The 18,184-nt window shown below is 51.0% G+C and overlaps 2 protein-coding genes across 5 annotated transcripts in view; both read left to right on the plus strand.

Annotated features, from left to right (window-relative positions):
* The window catches only part of RTEL1 (regulator of telomere elongation helicase 1), a 43,377-nt gene extending 41,167 nt beyond the window's left edge, over window positions 1-2,210 (plus strand). The window contains exon 34 of the mRNA XM_036396006.1: window positions 2,121-2,210. Within this exon, the coding sequence (XP_036251899.1) occupies window positions 2,121-2,152 (32 nt within the window). The 3' untranslated portion in view covers window positions 2,153-2,210. The remainder of the gene's footprint in view (window positions 1-2,120) is intronic.
* Window positions 2,211-7,448: 5,238 nt separating this feature from the next.
* On the plus strand, window positions 7,449-13,795 carry TNFRSF6B (TNF receptor superfamily member 6b). Of its 4 annotated transcripts, none has more exons than XM_036395713.1 (5): window positions 7,449-7,492; window positions 8,240-8,316; window positions 8,811-9,189; window positions 11,269-11,463; window positions 13,370-13,795. In XM_036395713.1, exons 2-5 carry the CDS (start codon window positions 8,275-8,277, stop codon window positions 13,645-13,647), a joined length of 894 nt encoding a protein of 297 aa, XP_036251606.1. In that variant the 5' UTR covers window positions 7,449-7,492; window positions 8,240-8,274; the 3' UTR covers window positions 13,648-13,795. The 4 variants fall into 4 exon arrangements, with proteins under 4 accessions (XP_036251606.1, XP_036251608.1, XP_036251607.1 ...); XM_036395715.1 differs by lacking the exon at window positions 7,449-7,492 and adding an exon at window positions 7,733-7,776; XM_036395714.1 differs by lacking the exon at window positions 7,449-7,492 and having other exon boundaries at window positions 8,210-8,316.
* Window positions 13,796-18,184: the final 4,389 nt, after the last annotated feature.

An 18,184-nucleotide genomic window follows, 5' to 3' on the forward strand; every position in this document is an offset into this window, starting at 1 on the left:
GCAGTCCCAGAGGAGCCATGTCCCACCACATCCATCCCCACTCATGCCCAGCGAGTTGGACACTCAACCCCATCCATGTGTTTGGGACAGGGATACCTTTACCAGCAGGAAATGAGCAACCATGTCCCAGCTCTTAACTCTTATCAGATGGGACTGGGCTTTGTCACTCTGACAGGGCTGCGTTTAGAACTCCTGTTTTTCTTTCCTAATAACTTACTCACTGTTTTTTCAGCTCAAAAGCCCTTTGGTGCATATTGTCCCACCAAGGAAGTGACTCAGAGCATCATTCACAACACAGGGTTTGCAAATTGTCATCTTGTCCAATCTGTTATTTTAGCAAAACACTGCTGGGGAGAGGTGGTGAATAATTTTGGAAGCTTTTAGAAGCTTTTGGAGGAGCAGAGCAGATGGAATTCCCTGCAGCCAGAGGGGGATTAGGGGGATTAGTGCTGGAGCATGTTGGGTGATTCAGTGTGTTAAGGGGAAGCCATACAGAGACTGGACCAGGATGTGCTTGTGTGGTTTTCCCCTCCAGAGGTTCTGTTGCTGTTTCCAGGTGTTTAAATGCATTTATTCATGCAGGTCTTCCAAGAAGACTGAGTTATTTTCATTTGGACTATCTGTAATATGGGGAAATAATCAAAGATTTCACAATTAAATGTTACACTTAAAATTGCCTTTGGTAAAGCACCGGCTGTTGGGAGATAAACTGACCTTTCCTCTCCCCTTCAGTTTTTGATATTTCAGTTCGTGTCACCAGAGCCAAAATCCTACTGCCTGAGCCTGCTCTGCAGTCTGCACCTTTTCTTGCAATGGCTCCCCACTGCCAGAGGTTAGATGTGATATTGGCAAGAAATTCTTCCCTGTGAGGCCCTGGCCCAGGGTGCCCAGAGAAGCTGTGGCTGCCCCATCCCTGGAAGTGTCCAAGGCCAGGCTGGACAGGGTTTGGCATCCAACCTGGTAGAGTAGAAGGTGTCCCTGCCCACGGCAGGGCTTTGGAACTGGATGAGCTTTAATGTCCCTTCCAACCCAAACCACCCTGTGATTCTAATGAGGAACTTCCACACTTCAGGGAAGGCTGTGCAGTGCCACTGATATAGCTGACCATCTTTTTAGGCCTCCTGAGCAGGCAATCTTCTCCCAAAAAAATTTTTTTTAAAAGAAAACCAATTTGCTATCTCCCTTTTGAAATAAACAGACCAGCTATGAGAAGAACAGTTTGGATTCATCTGCAAGTCAAATTACTTTAAAATTGATGATTAGTGAAGAAGCAAACTGAAACCTGAGTGGAGAAATGATGCCTCATGCATCTTCATGTCTCATGCTGCTAATGAGAAAGGTGTGTGGTGCTATGAAGAAATAAATTTACTTGGTTCCCCTACAAAACTCTTTGCAATGACCATGTGTGTCATCCATGTCCAGGTACGTCAAGGAGACATTTCCTTGTCATCTGTGCAAGAGGAAGCAGGAATTCAGGGAACTCAGGCAGTTGACAGGATTTTACCTACAGGTGCAGCTGTACTTCACAAGAGCTCTTGCAGCTCCACATTTCCTCGTTCCTGTATTTCAGTCCCCCAGATGTGTCATAGCTGGGACATGTGCTGTAAATTCTGGTGCCACTTTGCATGGTGCCACAAAGCCTCCTCTCCTTTTTATTACTGCCAAGGAAATAATTGACTGTGTGGTAACAGGAAGATTGCAAACAGCAGATACCATCTCAGGGACTGACTGGTGGCTGCTGTAGCTTGTAGTTCATGTTGGCCAAAATGTGGTAGAGATACTTAATATCAGAGTGGTTTGGGTTGGAAGAGACATTGAAGCTGATCTACCACGGGCAGGGACACCTTCCTTTAGACCAGGCTGCCCCAAGCCCCATCCAACCTGGCCCTGAACACTTCCAGGGCTGGGGCAGCCACAGATCCTCTGGGAAAGCTGTGCCAGGGCCTCTCAGCACCCTCTGAGTGCAAATTTCTTCCTAAAATTCAATCTAATGCTTCCCTGTTTCAGTTTAAAACCATTGCCCCTTATCACTATTTGCCCACATCAAAACTCCCTCCATTTGTGGCATTTCCTCCCCAATAAATACATTCCCTGTGTGTTTTGTCTGTTGCTTTCTACAGGTGGTGAAGAAGTGCCCCAAGTGCCGCAGTAATGTGAAGAGGCAGCGATTAACCCAAGTTTTCTTCTGGTCCTGATGGCACCCCCAGAAAGGGTAGGAAGCCCTTGGTGGCAGCAGAAGGCAGTGGCTGTGCTCTGGCTCTTGCTGAGTAGGAGCAGGATGGAGGCTCCTTTAAATCCCTGTGATCCTTGGCTCTGGATTATGAGCTGAGCATTTTCCAACAAAGGTGGTCAATTCTGAAAGGTCTCACTGCAGGAGACAAAGCAGAATTATTATTGTCCTCTGTTAGAACTAAGAAAGTTAATTTTTTACTTATTTTATCCCCTCAATTCTCCTGTGGCCACTCTTAGGCTGAAATTTTATATCCTGGAGGCTGCTGTTATTTTATGGCCCCTTCAGGTAATACCAGATCATGGAAAAACCCCAGGAATGCTCCTACAATGGAACTGAGCTGGCTGAGGATGCCAGACTACCCATCCCTACCCCACTGGTGTTCCTGGAAGAGGTGATTCACATTCACTCTCTTTGGCAGCAGCCATTGTCTCCAATAGCAGAAGATACTGAAAGGATCATTTTTCACAGACAAATTCCACTGGTGGATGCTGAGCAGAAGCTCCTTCTCACCTGTTGTGCATCCCAAAGCCTTGATTCCATCATCCGTGGTGGGATTTTTTGGAATATGCTTCTAAGGAGGCTTTATTCTTCACTCAGTGCTGGTATTTCCATGTGCCTGTGTTACCTGATTTGCTGTCCAAAAAGAAGGATCTCAATGTTTTAAAACTTTTAAATTAATCAGGTTAGATGGGTTAAAAAAAATTCTTTAATATTTCCACTCTCTGTGAGCGGTGGATATAAGTGGTTAACCTAAGAAATTGTATCAATTTTAAATCTTCTGTAGCTGCTGTTAATTAGACAGTAAAAAATAAAATAAAACCATTTTGTCTAAATTTGATTTGGTAAGATTAAAAAAACAGGAATTAAAAAAAAAACAAAAACCACCAGCTATAAAGACATTGACTCTTGAGTCCTAATGGCCCTGGTAGGAGCAAGTGGAAAGGTTGTACTGTGTAGGTAGTTTTCATATCAATGGAATTTGGAAAATTTTATGTTAATAAAATGTTATTCTTAATAAAATTGAAAAGTGAGCTGCATTTTAACAAAGTTTCCAATTTCTCCTGGTTATATAATTCAAAGCCAGTGTCCTTCAAATCTCAGAGTTGCTGGCATGAAATGGAAACTTTTGTACTTCACTGACAATTAACAAAGGCTTTGGCAGGAATTGAGGTAGCTCTGGGCTATCATATTCTGTCTTGTTTAACTTTGTGGATGAATATTACCTTCTAGTCATGTATCTATTCAGTGCAGCAAAGCAGGAATAAATAATGCAGATAAAGTCCGGGATGTCTCAAATATAAGTGAGGGAAATGACAGAAAAGTGTTATATAAATACAGCTGTGTTGTAGAAATGAACAGAAGAATATTTGGAGTGAGGCTGGGGGCAGTGAGCAGTAAAATGCCATTTTTTGGTGGGTAGCTCAGTGCCTGCTCTCCTGGGCAGGTCGGTCCAGGAAGCTGCAGCTGACTGCTTGTGCCACTGGAGGGAAGCCACAGCCCAGCCCTGAGCGCGCTCGGGGCCGGCGGCACCGCGGCTCGGGCCGGGTTTGCCGATGGGAATTGTCTGCCGTGAGCTGCAGAAACGCTGCCAGACCCAGCAAGACAGAAGGAAATACTTGAGAAGCGTTGTGGGGTTGAATCACCCCACACGCTTGGAAAGGGGTTGGCAGGGACAAATATGATGATGCTGCTTTTCCCCCCTGTCAGCTAAAGTAGTTTTAAAGCTGTGCCTTTTCCTGGAGTTGTTTTGGTCTGAAGACTGTTCCATCCTGGGGATGCTCTGTTCTGAGACAGGGCAGAGGAACAATGCTGAGAATATCTCAGAGTCTTCAAGAGATTCACAGAATGGTTGGGGTTGGAAGGGACCTCTGGGGATCACCCACTGCAACCCCCCTGCCAAGGAAGGGTCACCTGGAGCAGGAGACAAGGGAATGCATCCAGGTGGGTTTGGAATGTCCAGAGGAGACTCCACACCTTCCCTGGGCAGCTGTTCCTGTGTTCTGCCCCCTCCATGGGAAGCTCTTCTCCATGTTGAGGTGAAAGTTCTTGAGTTTTAGTTTATGGCTGTTGCTCCTTGTCCTGTTGCTGAGCACCATAAAAAGAGTCTGGCACCCTTTGGAGATATTTATGTGCATTGATGAGATCCCCTCTGAGCCTTCTCCAGGCTCAGCTGTGTCTCCTCATCAGAGATGCTCCAGGCCCTCCATCATCTCTGTGACCTCTGCTGGATCCTCTCCATCTCCTTGTCTTTCTTACACAGAGGGGAAAACTTGCTGAGGGTTTTTCTCTCCTTTCATCCAGAACATTCCATTCCTTTGACCAGGGAACTCCATTTCTTCATCTCTTACTCTTCAGCAGAGGGGTTGCCTTGCTCAAGAAGTTTGCAGTCGCTGCCCTTCACCAGCTGAACCCTCCAGACAAGCTCTGAAACACACCCGTGTCCCACCAGCCAATCTGCCAGGGCACATGGCTTTGGATTGGATGGGTTTGGGTTGGTGCTGATTCCTGGTGCACTGGGAATTGCTCTGCAGTGGATCTGGGAATCAATCCCTGCTGTTGGTGACTGGGGCAGGACAGATGGATGCTAACAAGGCCTGGAGATGGGAGAACTGGATGAGCTTTGGGTCCCTCTCAACCCAAACCCTGCTGTGATCCCATGAGACCTTGAAGAAGAGGGTCCCCAGCAGTCAGGACTGTTCTGTCATCTAGAAACTTGTTAAATTTACAGGAAGGAAAGACAGGGCCAGTTAATTAATTATAAAGAACAGAAAGTGAGAAAACTGTTTCAGAAAAATCTGTATTGCTTTAGGTGCTTATCGGAATTTATGCAAATTATTTCATGATTGGGGGGACAAAAACCTATCCTGGACACTCCTTGCAAATGACACATGGCTTACAGATCATGAAGGAAGTAGATACTAATTTTTTGATTGCCCTCGCCTTGCAGTGCTATGACTAGACCTGGATCATTGTAGTGTGTCATTGAACAAACCTTTCCTGCTGGTTTTTTCTCCCGCCAAAAAACTGAAAGGACTCAGAAAAGAGATCAAAATCAGCAAAGCAAAATGCTTCATCAGGAATGAGATGAGCCCTGTCTCTGGCTGGCAAGGTGGTTACTGATGGGGCAAGGGATTTCTTTGCTTTACAGAATTTTCTCTGAGTATAAGAAGAAACTTTGCTTTGCAAGAGGAGTTTCAGAAGGTGGTGCTGCTGGACACCCTGGAGTGTGAAACAATGCCCTCCATGGAGAAGTGAAGGCAGAGCCATGGCAATAGGGTGCTGAATTCCATTTCTGTGCTACCTCCACTGGTCAGAGTCAGTAGTGAGTTGTGTTGCTGCTTTCTGGTATCAGGCAGTGACCCATAAACCCATTCTGGAAGGTTTGTTGGACCAACAGAAGAACAGACAGAAAAAGATTAATCAAAGGTCATTGCTCCACCCAGATTGTTGGAGTCTGGGGAAGTTGTCTGGGGAAGCCCTTCCTGTCCCATTAACGTGGTGTTTTGCTCTCCAGGAGCATCCATCTGACACATTTTTGTCGTTATCAAATTTACAACAAAAATAATAGTTGATGAGGCAGTGCAGTGCAGCGAGGAGCTCAGAGTTTCCCAGTGCATTGTGTCCATCCCAGTAGGGGCATGGCTGGGACACAGGCACTGCCACTAGGTGCCATTCAGGATGTAACCACCTGCTATTGTTTCATACACCTTGTGAGCTCCATGTGAAATCCACAGAAAACTGAAATTGTGTTTCTGCCTGTGGAGGAGGAAACGCTCTGCGGCTCCTGGGTGGTCAAGCCCCAGGCAGAGGGATCCCACTGAAACTCCCCAGCTGGGTGAGCCCAGAGCAGGGCTTTCTATTGGATCCAGTCCAGTGGTGAGTTTCACTCAAAAAAACATCAAGGGGCTGTGCCTCGGTGCAGGGGCAGGGCTGGGAGATGAGCTGATTAATTACTGAGCTGCTGCACACTGACAAAGCGAAACCCCGGCAGTCCTTGGCTCAGGGATTATGTCAAAATGAGTTACAAATCATCAGGATTACTTTGGACAGCTACAGGGGATCCAGATAAACAAGCAGTAAGACAAAAAACCACTTTAGAGTGGCCTGTGTAAATCAGCCCATCGTCTGTTCTGTGTAAAGTGCAAATAAACACAGCCCAGACCCTGCTGCTGGACTGCAGCACTGACCCCGCCTTGGCTCCTGCTGGAGTCAGAGGATTTTCTTTAACCAAGGTGGGTAGAAACTGACATTACTGGATGGAGCTTTGGATTTTTTCTGACCATTGGTGTTTCCTTCTCTTTCTGGGTAGTGGAGACCTGGGTTTGATTTTCTTGGTGAATCATGTGTTTAGCTCTTGTAGGTCTGAACTTTAAGAGTGTTCAGAATAAAGCCCACGAGATTCTCCATCTGCAGCCCTAGTGACTGAGAGAGGCAGAAGGCAGATGCAGAATTGTTAATTCTCTGCAGTGATCTGCAAGAGGAGCTGACTCCTGAGGAGAAAAACCTCCACATCCTCTCAGGTCCTCACTGTGGTTCCCTCATCCTTGCAGAGACCTGTATTTGCTTTTTGAGCATTTGCTGTGGTTTTGACTGTTCACCAGTGTCTGTTCAGAGGGAATCTGGCGAGACAGAGCAGGACAAAGTGCAGGAGTCCCGCGTCTTGAAGCACGCACCGGGACACGTGGTCTGCCAAGGCTGTACCTGCAAGGCTGAGTTCAGTTTTCATTGGAATCCTGGGGGCACTGTCACCTGTGAGGATGAGTGCTGACCTCCATAGCTGCTGGATGTTGTGCCACAAAAGGTGCCCGTGTTTAGTGTTACAGCTGGAGGTGGTGTCATCCTCGGGGCTCCTGAAAGGAGAGGGTTGCAGCTCGGAGCCGCCTTCAGGAATGCAGTGCCCAAGCACAGGCGATCGGGGCTGTGTTGGCCGGGTCAGTGCCCTCGGAGGAGGAGTGGGATGGGGTCTGGGGTCTCAGAGCCCTGGGCAGAGCCGGGGGGATGCTTCCCACAGCGCCGGTTTCAGTGCCCGGAACCGCGGCCAGAACCGGCCCCTCGGGGCTGCCTTTGACGGGGCAAACTCCCAGCGGGAGGCAGCTGCTCTTACTGGGAAGTTCTTTGCGCTTCCAGCCGGGGAACAGAGCGTTCACAGGGGAATTTCCCTGCCTTTCCCCTTGCCAGAAAACGATTTCTCACCAACCCCCTTTAAAATTTAGCTTTGAAAAACTGCGCGAATGCCACTCGCCTCCTTCCTCCACAGAGGTAAACGAACTTCATTGCTCTGAAAGCCTCACTTTTAGGGGCAAATGCAGAAACGAGAGCGAAAGCGGCGCTCGGATGAGGGAGGGCGCCGGGAGGCGAAGGCGGTGCCGCCGCGGCGGGGAACCGGGAAGGGCTCGGGGCCGGGATGGAGCCGGGGGGGGGCCGAGATGGAGCTGCGATGTCACCTCCCCTTGTCCCAGAGGGGTCTTTCCCATGGGCCGGTCTATAAAGGCGCTGCCGGCCGCGGGGAGCGGCGCGGTGCGGAGGGGCGAGGCGGAGTTGCGGTGAGCGGAGCCGGTCCCGAGGGATGGGATGGGGATGGGGATGGGAAGGAAGGGAGGAAGGAGGAAAGGGAGAGCTTGGCTGCTTCCCCACCAGCTCCTGCTCCCCTCTCGGCTGCGGTGGGCTGGGGTGGTTTCCCTCCCCCGGGCCATTCCACGTGTCTGGCTCTGCGTGGGTGCGGGGGTGCCCAGAGCCTCTCGCCCGCAGCCGCTATAAGGCTCTGCTCCGTCCCTGCGCTGGGGAGAGCCGGCATCTCCCGCGGAGGAAGGGCTGACTCGGAAGAAAGCAGGCGAGGAAACCCAGCCTTTCCCGACAGCCCTTCCCTATCAGCCCTTACCTATCAGCCCTTCCCCATCTCTCTGTTTTTACGCTGAACCTGCTGCTTTTCGGGTTGAGCCTGCTGCTGCAGAGAGGAGCCCCGGCGCAGGCAGCAGCAGCCTCTGAGGAGCCTCTCTGTCCCCCCAGGTTTGTGATCCCGGCTCTCGGAAGCCCTCGGTGCGATGCCATCCTGCCATGTGCCCAGCTGGAGGCATTCATCCAAGGTAAGGGATCTTCTGCTTGTCAGGCTGGGCACGTGGTCTTTGGAAAGGAAAGGGAGGGTCCACAAGCTCTGGGATTCTGTCCTATCCTGAGCATCTGCGTTTCCGAAAGGTGTTAAAGGTCCTAGGGAGCATGCTTTGTATCTGCTAGTCTGGAAAACTTCCCTTCTGCTTCTTGGTTTGCAAAGGTGTCTCTTACTGCAACGGTGGGGAACTGACTGGGGTGAAAGAGGGGAATGTGCTGGAGCTGCTCCAAGTTCTGAGTGAGGGAAATCGGGTTCTGAATACATCACAAATGGGTTTGGGAAGGATGCTCTGTCACCTGGGATGGCAAAGGAGGGCAGCACCTGGTGCTTGGGCTGGGAACAGCATAGGGAGGGAGAACAATTTCTTGTCTCTACAACAATAACAAGTTCTGTAACAGCAGCAGCCGCGTTTGCTGCTCCCGCCTCTGCCCGAGGATGAGCTCAGGGCTCTTTGCGCTGTCTTTGCCGTAGTGGATGCTCCCCTCTCTCCTCCTTTTGCTGGCTGAGCTCGCCTGCGATGCCCAGCCCACGTACCAGTGGAAGGACGCTGTGACGGGCGAGAGGATCACATGCCAGCAGTGCCCGCCGGGGACCTTCGTGGCACAGCACTGCTCCAGGGACAGAGCCACGCTGTGCCAGCCCTGCCCGGATTTGCACTACACTCAGTACTGGAACTACCTGGAGAAGTGCCGCTACTGCAATGTCATCTGCGGCGAGAAGCAGGTGGAGGTGCGGCAGTGCAATGCCACGCACAACCGCGCCTGCCAGTGCCAGCAGGGCTACTACTCCAACATGGAGCTGTGCATCCGGCACTCCGAGTGCCCGCCCGGCGCCGGGGCTCTGAAGCCGGGTAAGTGATTCGGGCACCGCGCGTCCTCACACGGCTCCTGTCACGACCCAAAATCTCCGCGGGAGATAAAAATCAAAGGCAAATACAGCGGCCAAATGCAGCACCCGGTGCTTGCCCATAGCCTGACCGGTTCCCTTTTAGCTCTGGTGCTGGCACAGTGCCGTCCCTGCCAGCTGTTCCTGCCTCTTTTCCAAGGAGGAATTTGGTTGGGTTTTTCCACAGCTATCAGTTTGAACGCTTTTGAAATCCCCAGCAGCGCACTCCGATGGGATGTGTCAGTGCCAGCCACCTGCCTCACCTGCCACAGCAGGCAGAGCCAGGCTGTGACTTGGCCATCCCTGGAGCAGCCCCTGGCCCTGTGCCACAGGCAGGTGGGACAGTCCCAGCTGCTCCCAGCCATTCATCAGCTCCCTTCTCCTTGCACAGGCAGCCCGGGAGCTGGGAATGCTGGTTATGTGGGCTGAAGAAGGTGGCTGATGATGTAAAGGCAGGGCTGAGGAATGTGTGTAGCTCTGGGGCCAGTTTTGTGGTTTTTCAATGAGCACTTGAGAGAGGCTGTGTTGAAAACACACAGTGGACACACAGCCAGGTTTCAAATCCACAAAACCAGCTTTGTTTTTACTCCTGAGTCTGAGATTCCGTCTCCTTGGGTGATCTAAGTCCCAAGGTATTTTTAGGGGAGTTATTCTCCTGTTGTTTTCCCTGTACAGATTTCTCTGGTCCTTTAATTGCTCCAAATGTGTGTAAACTCACCAGTGAGGACCAGGCTCTGCCTGGAAAACACAGCAGGGGATGGCAAACCAGTGTGAGCAGCACCAGCAAACCCAGCAGCATCTTGCTTCACACTTTGAAGTAGTGTAGCAGGAGTCTTTTGAAGTCCTTCCATGTGTGGCATGGAAGAGCTCCAGGCTCAACAGCCACAGGGAAAATATCTGTTGTCTTTAGCTGATGTTTATGATTGAGATTTGGGGTTTAATTTTCTATAGGACATGACAAAATGCAGTAACACAGCAAAGGGGGAAGAAGATCTCCAGGCATTACAAGGAAGCACTTTGAAATTAAACATGAAATTTGTCTGGAGGGTTGGCTTTAGGACTGGGGAGCCATGCAAGCAAGCTGGGTATTTGAGGAGAAGCTGGGTTTTTTTGGGTTTTTTATTATTATTATTTATTTTTTGCAAATGGCTTCTTGTGTGGGGAGAATTGCCCCCCAGCCCAGGCACCTGAACACCACAGCAAGGACTGAGTGTCCAGTGTGGGGGCAGAGCCCTGGCCCTGCCAGTGCTGGTGTCTGGATGGGGAAGGAGTGCCCTGGGGACTGTAGGCAGAGTTTGCTGCTGTTTGGGTTGGATGAGGGCTTTGATCCTTGTGCAATCCTTCTGGGCAAACAAACTTTTTTGAGAATTCCCATTTGTAAATAGTGGCTCAGATGTTGGGGGTTATGACTGGGCTTTATGAATGGTCTGGGTTGGGAGGGACCTGAAAGATCAGACTTCTGGGAAAGCCTAAAGGCAGCAACAGCATAGAAACTGCTTGTAACTTGATTCATGAAGAGGAGGTGAAAGGGGTGGGAAATCTCCTGCCCCAGGGCCTTTCCCTCTGCTCACAGGGAGCGGGAATGTTGCTCGGTGCAGCCCTGCCCGTGTGGCATCAGCCCTGTGACACACGGGAAGCGCTGGCCCGGAGCCAGGGCAGCAGTGACAGCACGGCCAAGGCCAGCTCAGCTTTCACCTCCACTGAGACTTTTACTTTCACTTGCTCGGGAGCCTGCGGCTCTGGGAACCGAGGGGCTGGTCTGGCAGCTCAGCCACCAGCCTGGCTGCAGGCTCCTGCTGGGAGGTGGCCCTTTCATACTGAGATGTCCTCTTGTTGTCCTCTCATGTCTGCGGGCTGCTGACAATTTATCAGCACTGCTGTTTGCCCTGTGCGAGGACATGCAGGTCCCAGGGGAAATGCTGGCGGTGATCATCTCCAAAACATCATCCTCATGCTCAGATGGTGTCTGGCATCATCCCCAGCTGCTGCCTCTGCTCCTGTGCCAGCCTGTCACCTGACAGTCCCGTTGTGTCCCCATGCTCAGGTACCCCCTTTGAGGACACCCAGTGCCATGACTGCCCCCACGGCTTCTTCTCCTCCAACTCCAGCACCAGCCCATGCCAGCCCCACCAGGACTGTGAGCAGCAGGGGAAGGTGACCAACGTGCAGGGCAACAAGTACCACGACACCCTGTGCACGTCCTGCAGACGTGGGGGAGGCAACAGCACACAGGGAGCAGGTGAGCCACGGGCACAGCGTGCCAGGACTGATGCTGCCAGGATGAGAGCAAACCTCCTCATGACTTTCTCCTAGTTAGATGCAAATGAGGTGAAATGGCTTGTAAAAGCATGGAGTGATCCATAATTAATAATAATTATGGATGAAATTGTCTGTCTCCCTTCATCTCCTTCCAGTATGAGTCCCATAGAGCAAGGACAGGGCTCTGGGCTTAAGCAACAGTCACTGCACAGTGAGAACAACGCTGGCAGTGAGATCCTGTTGGATGTTACCAGGGACAACTGGGAGTGCTGGAAGGGGGGATTTTGGCAGCTGAGACACCCAGCTTGGCACAGCTCCTGCACTCCCCTTTCCTGGCTGCACCTGTTTCCTAGAAGCTTTTATGGCAGCCTGGTCTTGTGCTTGAGTGGTTGAGTGGAGCAGATCCCAAGGTTCATTGGAGCTGGTGTGGGGTGGATTTTGACCTGTCAGGTGTAAAAGTGGAGACGTGGTGTCAGTCATAAAGCCATAGAAGAGCTCAGGTGGGAGGGACTTAGAAAATTTATCTGGTCCAACCTTTAATGGGAAAGTGAGCCTAGATGAGATTATCTACTGCCATGCCCTGAAAATCTGAAAAGCAGTGGGGACCTCATCACATCCAGGGGAGGTTTTTCTGGAGTGAAAAAATGTCATTCTTTCACCAGGATGAAGCTTGGTAGAAAAGCTTTAATGAAACCCACCCACAGGGTGGCCAGGCACTGGAACAGGCTCCCCAGGGAAGTGGTCATGGCCAAAGCTGTCAGGCATGTTGTAGGGGTTTTGGGTGGTCTGTGCAGAGCCAGGACTTGGACTCAATGAACCTTGTGGGTCCCTTCCAACTCAGGACATCCCATGGCTCTAAAAGATTTTCCTGTGTGGTGAGGGAACGTGGAGGCTTCCCCTCCAGGCAGCTCTCACTTTTCCACACTCTCCTGGCATCACCAGCACAGAGATTTCTCCTTACAAAGCCTGACTCACACCATGAGCTCCCTGCCAGGAGTGTGATCCTGACACAGAGACTGGGAAGCTCCGTCACCAGCGGGATGCAGTCCCGGGGTGGGCATGGCCAGGTCAGAGCAGGGTCAGCAGCACGTGCGTCAGGCACCAGCCCCCGCAGCCACACCAGCCCTTTGCAGATATTTATAGAGGGAGGAGGCCCCAGCAATGGGAGCTGGAGGTTTTTTTTCAACTCCAGTTTGTTATGATTCCTTCAGGAGCCTCACAGGGATCTGATTATCAAGCCGAGCCTGCCAGGGAGGCAGAGCTGGAGCAGTGGAGCTCAACCCACCCCACTATAACCAGTGAAACTGTTCCCAGTCTGCAATGGCATGAAACTGGGCTAATCTCTCCCTGATTGAGTAATCCTTTGGCCTTGACGTCTTGAAAATTCTTTCTGTTTTCATTCCTGATGCTGGATGCACTCCAGCAGCTTCCACAAGCCAGGGCCGGATCTGTCCCATCCCAGTGCCCTGACTGGGGCTGTGCTTAGGGCTGGTCCTGTTACAAATCTGTTACAAAAGGTTACAGATCTGCAGGGGAAAACGGAAACTTTCAGAAAAAAAGAATGTGTAAACACTTACTGCAATTGCATCAGATTTGTCTGGGCTTTTCCTCTATTCCCTGATGGGGAGGAGCATGGAATAAGTACATTGACTTTCTACAGAACTTCTACACCTTGTTTTCCAACTGCCCGGGTAGGGTGCATCACTGATAGGAGTTCAGCCTTCCACTAGACCAGGTCGTTCCAGCACCCATCCAACCTGGCCTTGAACGCTTCCAGGCCTGGGGCACTCACCAGCCCTGTGGGCAGATGTCCCACAGAGAGCCTTGGCAGGGCTGTGCCCTGCTGTCCCGTGTCCCTTTAACCCCGGGCTGTTCTCCCCCACCAGCTGCAGATGATGCTGACTGTGACCAGGCCATGATAGACTTTGTGGTGTACCAGAACATCCCCGTCAAGAAGCTGAAGCGCCTGCAGCAGATCCTGGAGCGCTCACCAAAGAAGCAGGCAGCATGGACCAGGGCAGCCATCCAGGAGAAAATCCGGGCTTTCCTCACCCACAGGAAGGAGGAGGACTCTGAAGTCACCAAGGAGCTGCTGGACGCGCTGCGCATGGTCAAGCTCCACTCCATTGAGGAGAAAGTCCGTGAGCGCTTCCTGCTGCGCTGAGAGCATGAACTGGACTTTTTGGGTGCTCTTTGTTTTGGTTTTTATCTTCTGAGGCTTCATTAATTTATTCATCTTTCCAAACATAACTTGAAAAGCAGCATGAGAGATGAGTGATGGAGGGGCATTGTGCTATGGCAGCTGTGTCACTGCTGATGGGATGGGGTGGGATGGGATGGGATGGGATGGGATGGGATGGGATGGGATGGGATGGGATGGGATGGGATAGGATAGAATGTGTGAGCAGCAACATCCTCTTGCCAGCTGCTGGGGCAGCTCCTGGGAGTTCAGCAGGTGTTGGCCCCAGATTTTCCAGCCCTCAGCAAGAGTCAATATTGTATCATAAGAAAAACCTGCATCCAGGGTCATTATTTCTGGGGAAGAACATGGTTCCCTTTATAGAAAATGGTTTGGCTTTGTTTTAAACTGTGTAAGTTTGGGCTTGTTGGGGGTTTTAGTCATTTAACAGTATTTCCCACAGAGGATTTGCTTGTGATTTTTATCATGCTTTTGTTTGAGAAAAGAGTTTGCTGCTGAGGCACAGGAAGGGGGAGGATGCCCCAAACTCACTGTACAGCTAGTTTGAAATTTATTTCTTAACTACCTGTTTTTATACCATGTGTGAAAGATGTTTTCTAAAGAAAGAAACCAAAGAAGTTATTTTATCATATACCTCTCTGTCACCCGAGTCCTTTCCTAGTCTCACTTGGAGGTGGTGCTGGGAGACCCAGACCATCATATCTGACCCTGGATATTGTCTGTTTTTCCCACATGTTGGCATCTCTGCCCATGGCAGGGCATTGGAACAAGGTGATCTTGAAGATCCCTTCCAACACAAACCATTCTGGGGTTCTGTGATCACACAGCCCCAGCCAACCCCTGCCCCCTGAGCCACAGTGCGGCTGTGTGCCAGCAGGATGCAGACAGCTTGCACTGGGATTCATGTCTCTTGGGCCAGCCCAGCTGTGTCTCCCTGAGCCCCAGCTCTGGCCCCAAACCTGGCTGTGTGCTCAGTGGGCTGGGCTTGGGACAGTTCTGCTGACTGCAGGAGGTTTTATATAAACAGATGTTGCTTAGGGAAGTCAACAAGACTGACCCCCTCTGGCATTTTCCAGCCTGTAGCAATGATGACGCAGAGCTACATTTTATGCTGTGAATGAGTTTGACTTTTTATAGTTCTTTTTTAGTGGGGCAGATACCAGGAATAGTTTGTGGTTCAGAAGATGATGTTTCCCCCCCAGCTGGGAGCTGTTTAAAGCTCTCTGAAGCAAATGCTACCTGAAAGTGCCCCCACACTTCCTCTGTGCAAGGAAGCTGAGGGGGGAAGAAGGGAATTTTACCCTCTCCTCACTGCCCACAGACACATTCCAGGCTCTTCCTGCTGCAGTGACAAGTTAATCCATGCAGTCTGGATGACAGGGGATGATCCCAAGGGGCAGCGCTTGCCTCTTCACTGTTCCAGAGCTTGGGAGTCCCTGGATGTGTGCTCACACCTGCCTGGCACCACAGGCTTGAACTGAGGATCCCAGGCTTGAACTGGGATCCCAAACTTGCAATGTCTCACCCCATTTTTAGGCTCTGAGGATGAAGCAGCTCAGTGACCCTGGCATTGTCCTGGGTTGGTTCAGCCAGGGAAGAAGAGAAGCAAATGGCTGAAAAGCAGCTGAGGGAAGCCCTCACCCCTCTGCGTTGAGCCTGGGCTGATCCTGGGAATCCCTTCAGTCCTGGCAATCTCCTTGAAGCTTCACCAAGCCTGGCCTTGAAATCCTGCTAAGGAGATTCACAGGGGACCAGAACTCCCCTTCCCAATGCTCAGTTTTTGCCATTTCTGATCTCTGCCCTCCCAAGCTGCTTTATCCCAGTGGGATGCAGCTCAGTCTCTGAGCATCACTTTCTCCTAGTCCCTTGGCAGGAGCCAAGTGCCTCTGCAGGGTCTGAGAGCAGCTGGGGCAGGACATGAGGAGGGTTTCCATCACAGCACAGTGAGAACTGAAGCTCAGCTGCAGCACTTTGCTCCAAGGCAGAGTGCAAGGCAGGACAGCCGGTGCTGATGGGTTGAAGGCTGGAGCAGCTGGAGCCTCTGGCGTTGGCTGCAGCTCCTTGAGGGATTCCCAGCCTGCTGCATTGCAGTTATCCTGACTCAGCACAAAGCGTTTGGAGCCCTTGGTCTGACGGAGAGCAGGAATGGAGAGCTGTTAGTGCAGGAACTGCCTCCCACACTGAATGAGGGTCCACCATGTCCAGCCCTCCTTGGGGCACCATGTCTGGCTCCCTTGTGCCTTGGCAGGTTGCAATGGGGATCACAGAGCTCAGCTCAGTGAAGCAGGAGAGGGGGATTAAATAACAAGATGGCCCAGCCTGAGTGAGAGAGCTCTGCACCCTCTGCCAGCTTCCCCTGCCACCAGCCACTGCAGCACCGAGGAGCTGGCAGGGGATGATGCCCTGTGCCACCAGCTCAGTGCCACGAGCCTGACTTGCTCTACCAGGGTATCTCCTGAGCACCCACACGTTGTTATCATGCTCTGTTCAGGGGATTTGGAGCCTCTCCTCAGTCTCCTCCCAACCCTATTCCCCTCATTGTCAAGTTAGCTGGAATTTCTGCACAGGGAATTTTCTTCTCACGTGGGCTTGTAGGCAGGGTGACTGAGGAAGATCTTTCTGATAAATATTAACCCTTATAAGTGTGGCCAAACACCCTGGCACGTGAGTCCTGCTGGGCTGCCAGGAACTGGGCTTTGCTGGAAAAGCCAGGATGGGCTCTGCACAGAGAGCACTCTCAAACCACCTGTGGCTTCATCACAAGGTATTTCACCTTTTCAGCTAATTAACATTAAGAGGATGAAAATCCCTTTTGGTTTCCCCTGAAGTTTCCAAAGCCCAGGGAGAGAAATGGAAGAGTTGGCAGCATGAGCTTTTTCCTGATGGTTTAAAAGACTCTTTCCTTATAAACTGTGGCAGAGGAGAGCAAGAGCACATGGTTGGATCTAAAAGTAGATGCAGTGATATCCCAGGATGACTCATATATTTAGTACTCAGAAGATAATTTTCCAAATGCTACAAGCACTATATAAAAAGCCAAGCCCACGCTGCTCTCCATGTCAGGCTTCCCCCTGCTGTTAAATGCTTAAACCCAGATAAAATCCCACAAAACCATTGGTTGGTTTAAAGTGCTGAGGTGGGTTAGGTCAGTGCCATGGGCTCCTTGGCCACCTGTAACCACAGCCAGGTGTGCCAATGACTCAGGCTGGTGGTGGTGATGCCTCAAACCCTGGAGGATTGGCAGCAGGAGCTGACATGCTCCCAACCTGCTCGGTGCAGGAGCAGTTGGGACACGTCTCTCCTCATCCCGGAGATCTGGCCCAGCTGTAAAGCTTGGAATGAGGTCAGGGAATTACTAAGTGAATGGAAGGAGTCAGAGGGAGTTTTTCTAGTGAGGTTACACATAGCTGGCTCATGCCAGGGGTGGAGAGCCAGGGCTGATAGAAGAAACAAAGTGGGGGAATTTCTGAGGTGTGCAGAGAGCTGTGAGGGGATGAAACCAGGGCAAATGCACAATTCATCTTGTTGAAACAGCCTACAGCCCATTTCGCCTGAGGCTGCCAACTTGTCATGCACAAGGCAGGTAAATTCAATCTTCTGCCTGCAGATTCTGCATCCTCCCATGTTGCTCAGCAGCTGACAATGGGCTGAGCCCTCCAGGGTCTGTGGGAGTGTGCTCAGGGAGTGCTAATGCACACTAAACTTATTTGCATTCTCCCATCACTATTCCACAAATTTTATCTTATTTTGAAGCACACTTCTATTTTCCACCTGATGGTAACACTTTCCTTTCTGGCTGTAAATCTGTGTGATGTGTCCAGGCTGTCCCTGCTGGGACTCATCCCTCACAGCAGTCACCCAACAGTGGGACCAAATTTCCTGGTGCCAGGGCCGGAGGGGGACAGTGCCAGCCCTGTTGGAGAAGCAGAGGTGAGCCTGAGGGAGTCAATCCTGTCCTGGAGCAGGAACAGAGGGGGCTGAGATGTGCAGGGCAGCCCAGCCTGTGGGGCAGAGAACAGGGATGTCGGGACATCTTTTCCCACAGGGTCTCACCCGATTCCCTGCCCTCATTTCTACCCCTCCTTAATTTATAATTTTTATTCCTTTCTGTGTTCAAGGAGCTTCCTAAGAGTGGAAAGTCTACAAAAGCAAGCAAGAGAAGGCACAGCAGGTGACCTATCCCAGATGGAGCCAGGGGGACACAAGGGAACTGAGGAGCCCCATGACGAGTTGGTGTCACTTTGGCCAGGTGAGGAGATGGGTCAGGTGCTCTTGGGCTGAGTGGGGCTCACACCATGGATCTGCATCCAGAGCTGGGTGAAACTCTGCCTGCTGAGCACATACCATGTATTTTTTAATGGAAAGAGAATTTTTGCCTCACATTGAGCAAAACCAGAATCTGACTGATAAACCCTTACAATGAAACTACGAAAACCTCCATGAAAAACATCAATAAAGAGTTTGGTTTGTCAGTATAGTCCTATTGAAGAAGCTCAAACAC

The sequence above is a fragment of the Molothrus ater genome, chromosome 17 (genome assembly GCF_012460135.2).
Source record: "Molothrus ater isolate BHLD 08-10-18 breed brown headed cowbird chromosome 17, BPBGC_Mater_1.1, whole genome shotgun sequence".
Taxonomy (NCBI): domain Eukaryota; kingdom Metazoa; phylum Chordata; class Aves; order Passeriformes; family Icteridae; genus Molothrus; species Molothrus ater.

What these genes read in the sequence shown, in the direction of transcription:
- TNFRSF6B (XM_036395713.1), top strand. Translation starts at nt 8,275, where the DNA reads ATGCCATCCTGCCATGTGCCCAGCTGGAGGCATTCATCCAAG. An exon ending in GCTGGAGGCATTCATCCAAG is followed by an intron (nt 8,317 to 8,810) that starts GTAAGGGATCTT and finishes TCTTTGCCGTAG; the next exon opens with TGGATGCTCCCCTCTCTCCT. An exon ending in CAACAGCACACAGGGAGCAG is followed by an intron (nt 11,464 to 13,369) that starts GTGAGCCACGGG and finishes CTCCCCCACCAG; the next exon opens with CTGCAGATGATGCTGACTGT.